Source organism: Mercenaria mercenaria, unplaced genomic scaffold (assembly GCF_021730395.1).
Source record: "Mercenaria mercenaria strain notata unplaced genomic scaffold, MADL_Memer_1 contig_1999, whole genome shotgun sequence".
NCBI classification, from domain to species: Eukaryota; Metazoa; Mollusca; class Bivalvia; order Venerida; family Veneridae; genus Mercenaria; species Mercenaria mercenaria.
The window spans coordinates 70,880-75,151 of record NW_026460024.1 but is presented as its reverse complement, the minus strand read 5'-3'; the positions used below and the strand labels follow the sequence as shown (position 1 = coordinate 75,151).

The following is a 4,272-nucleotide window of genomic DNA, read 5'->3' as shown; positions in this document are numbered from 1 at the left end:
AGTCTAAATCCTTAGACTGTTTGAGATGAATCTGAACTGAAAACACTCTTTTAGAGAATTTTCTGCATTACACGGTTAGGGTAATTGTTTTTTTTTTTATTTTCGGAGTATTAATTGAATTTATAGTTGTCTGAAGTAGGCTTTTAATTAAATAAAAGAGTTTTAGTTTCAGTTTCAAGTTTATAAATTGGTATCTATCAAAACTGTTCATTGTTTAATAAAGTGGAGGGAGTTTAAAAGACGCTTGACTGAAGTAATACATGTTTTTGCACACAATTCATGAGCCTAAAATTGTATATGAATTTATCTACAGACAGAAAGTCAAAACTAACAGAAAGACGTTCATCGCCAGCTTTGCAAATGACCTGCCCAAACCTTATCAACCCATGCTGTTATTTTGATGAAGGTTTGTATTTAGGCCAAACAAGATTGGATCTATGTTTTGAAATTTGAGAATGATAACAAGGCCTGTTATGGCGTATAAAAATATTCATAATATAGTCATTTCTATTAATTACATATAAAGGTAAAGGTAAAGGTATTGTTTATTATAGTGTCACCCCTATTGAAAGGGCCAGCCAATTTGGCTTTTGAGACACCTTTATTGTGCGTACCAATTACCTCCCAACTCCCACCACTATACCAGGCGCCAGGCGGATTTAATAACGACATAAGTGTTAAACCATTTCAACTTAAATAATGCATACATGATACACCTGCTTAAAATGCATACGTATGCAGAATTGGCACGAAATTTTAAGGGTCCGGCGTAAAAGCTACCAAGAAGTAATGCTTATTTTAATCAGCTTATAAATACTTCGTTCATACTTCGTCCTGTCTGCTTCGAAGGTTTTGAAAAATGATGGGAATATTAAATATAGATCTAATTTCGTACGGCCTTAAGTTTGAGCTGCATATCACATATTAGAACAGTTATATTCTATTAAATTTTGCTCATTGAATACACTTTTGTTTTATGAATCCCCTATGAATGTTTTTTTATGTTCTATGTTCTGAATGTTTACACCCCTATACTTTTTGACAAAGAGTGTAACATACTAATTGTAGACTATTTGTACTTGCTAGAAATCTTAAAATATCTTTTTGTTCTGATATCCATCGCAAACATTTATGCTATAGTCTACTAGAAGTAGAACAAAACAGCAGAATTATGGTCCACGGTATGGTCACAGTATGGTCCACAGTAAAAGCGTCAATATACGTATTAGTCTTCAGAATATCCGATGCAATATCTCACTTTTTATTTGTTTCGTTTTCTTTACATACTACTTATTCCACACAAAAGTATTATGTTGGAATTCGTTCAACCCCAAAAGATAAAATGACCTGCCTAACCATGGTCATCTCAATTTTGGCATTGTGCTGGCATGATGAAAATCAAAAAAAAAAAATAGATTTTAATTTTCAGTTACTGGTAAAACTTTAATCACACTATCAATGTATTTTCAGGTACTGAATCTATCCCAACCCCGGAAGATGAAACCAAAACTTTGGAAGATGTTTGGCAATTTGGTGCGAAAGACATTCACAAAACCCGTAATATATTTCAAATATGTATCAATAGGACTTCATTTGATTTTGTTTTGTTATTTTGTCCAGATAGCAGTAGCCATTTGTATCACCTGCAACAAACTAAAATAACTGCCTGTCTCACCAAAGTAATCTCAAAGAAATATTTAATTGATAAGAAATGGAAAATAGCATAATTCGGAGCGGCAATTTTGATATCAATAACAATGATAAAAATGTAACCCACAGATTTTAACAGTCTGTGTGTTTCAACATCTGAAAAAATTCAAAAAAATATCACTTATTACAAATGTTTTTTTGACATTTTGCCATAGACAATGACAGACACATATATATTGTATATGTTATTACTGAATCTAAAAACACTTGTTCTTGAGTGTTCTGAAAGTGATTTTTTATAAATGATATCGTCAAGAATTATAATTCATTACATTTATTTAATTTTTATTTTATAACGGATTGTTTTTCCTTAAAAACGTTCGTAAATTGCGTGGATGGAATCTATAAGTACATAATCGTCCCTGGTGCATAAGAATATGCATTGTTTCATTAAATGTAATACATCATTGTGAAAATATATCTAATTTTTACTGTTCATTTTTTTTTCAAGATCTATATCAAATTTTATTAATTTATCAATTCCCTGAAAATTTTGCTCCAAATCAATTTATGCAATAGTAAGTATGAATAAAAGCTTTTATATGTACCTGAACAAAACCTCAAAACAAAACAGGAAATAGATTGATTTGAAAAGAGGCCATAATTCTGACTGAATACAATAAAGTGTATACTCGACTTCTTTACTCATAACAATATCAATTATTAATAATTTTAAGGTAACAGATTGATCAGACTTCAATTAAATTTAATGAAAAGCTTGGTGAGGCATAAAATCAATTGCATGGTAGAAATTTAGATATATCATCTAAGTTTAACTTGGCAAATTTCATTTTAATTACACTATATATAAAGTGATGATTTTGCTTTCCAATATATAACTAGAAACAAGTAGCAAGGAAATACCATATATTGACTTCCTAAACGGGAAGTTTACCTTACTTGTACTTGCAAATTATATTGAACAAATGTCGTGTCTTTTATGTTTTGTATCTACAATTTTTTTGTTTATATATATATACCTCAAATTATTTTATAGCTGCACCTAAAGAAGATCAAACCAAAAGATCATATAAATCAACGAAGACGGAAATTGAAGACATTGCTGTCGTTCGGTCGAGTAAACGAAGCAACAGTAAAAAACTAAGAAAAGAGACGAATGTATGAAAAGAAACCAGTATAGTTCAATTCAACGTCTCACATCATGTGCTAAATTTGATACTTGCGTTTTGATGAAAATTAAGAACACCTTTTTACTGGTAGATATTTCAAAGACCAGAATGTTTGTTTACTTATGTCATTGCAATGTAATATATATGTAACAAAATGTTCTATCTATTGGTGGACTATTTCAAAGAGCAAAATGTGTGTTTACTTATGTGATTTCTATGTGATATATATGTGCTAAATGTTCTATCGATGTCAAACTATGAACGTATTAGTAAATTGTAAATTGTATAGAATATTGCATTGTAAGTTTATCTCTCTTATATAATATAACAACTCAAAATTTGCTAAATTGATGGTAAACAATCCTCAGTCTATGTCTATTGTCATGGAAATATTGAACATCGTTTTTTTTTTAAGATGATTACACTTTACACAGGTTTTTAATCTAATTAGCAGACGCGTGTTTATATATATGCCATAGATTACCTTTACGAATTTCAGCACGAAAGGCTGATGAAAAAGAAATAATTGTCTGGCATTGTATTAAATATGCAGTACATAGAGAAGGTATGACGGCATTGTATTTAATGTGCAGTACATATAGAGAGGGTATGACGGCATTGTATTTAATGTGCAGTACATATAGAGAGGGTATGACATGTACACAATTTGTTGCGAATTTTCTTTTGTACCGGTGCTAAAACTAATATAAAGAGCATATCACAAGTTAAGGTCAATTATTTCTACAATGTAGAATAGGAACAATACAAACAGCGTATGGTAAAACTGTATACAATGATTAGTAATAAAGCGAATAAAAAGAACGGAACAAAGACTTTTAATGTCTTTTAATTAGGACGTTTTAGGGCGTAAGACTCCATGTTCTGGACAGTTTTAAGCTGTAGTTAGTAAAAGAATAAAACGTTTCATTAAAAGAGGTTATGATCTGATAATTTTACACCACACCACATGTTTAGTGCTCAGCACTTCTACTGCTGGAAGCTATGCTTTCCTCTTTAAATGTGTCCAGCGGAACAGGTTGGAGAATCCATGATAGCAGACATTAAAGCCCATTGGGACTTAGCTGCTTTGATATTTGCGGTTTGGTGCATTTTTTAGCCCTTTATGGTGTTTTTCTAAATACTTGACCTTCTGCACAAGCACTGAATACATGCGCGTATGGATGTTTAGGTTTACTTTATATGTATTTTACACAACCATTTTGTTGTTGCATTCTACGCTTCCAAAGGATCTTTTTACAGATTTTGTTATATATTATGTCGTGTTTATGCCTCTTAAGAACACAGCCTCTGCTCTGTATACCGCAACTATGTAGCATTGCATCAATGGAACAGTAGAAGAATAACATATACATTTCATTTTCCCTAAAATAATTACGCGCAAAAGTTGAAAATACTGCATTTTACTTATAAG

General features: G+C 31.0%; 1 protein-coding gene across 2 annotated transcripts; it reads left to right on the top strand.

The window, feature by feature from the left end:
- The first annotated feature begins 105 nt into the window (after positions 1-105).
- On the top strand, positions 106-3,885 carry LOC128552069 (uncharacterized). Of its 2 annotated transcripts, none has more exons than XM_053533069.1 (3): positions 106-406; positions 1,471-1,533; positions 2,708-3,885. In XM_053533069.1, exons 1-3 carry the CDS (start codon positions 280-282, stop codon positions 2,833-2,835), a joined length of 318 nt encoding a protein of 105 aa, XP_053389044.1. In that variant the 5' UTR covers positions 106-279; the 3' UTR covers positions 2,836-3,885. The 2 variants fall into 2 exon arrangements, with proteins under 2 accessions (XP_053389044.1, XP_053389043.1); XM_053533068.1 differs by having other exon boundaries at positions 1,471-1,557.
- The last annotated feature ends 387 nt before the right edge of the window (positions 3,886-4,272 follow it).

Excerpts from the sequence above, each read along its gene's own strand:
- LOC128552069 (XM_053533068.1), top strand. The coding sequence starts at position 280 with ATGAGCCTAAAATTGTATATGAATTTATCTACAGACAGAAAGTCAAAA. Across the intron at positions 407-1,470 it reads ATGCTGTTATTTTGATGAAG|GTACTGAATCTATCCCAACC; the intron begins GTTTGTATTTAG and ends ATGTATTTTCAG. Across the intron at positions 1,558-2,707 it reads GAAAGACATTCACAAAACCC|CTGCACCTAAAGAAGATCAA; the intron begins GTAATATATTTC and ends ATTATTTTATAG.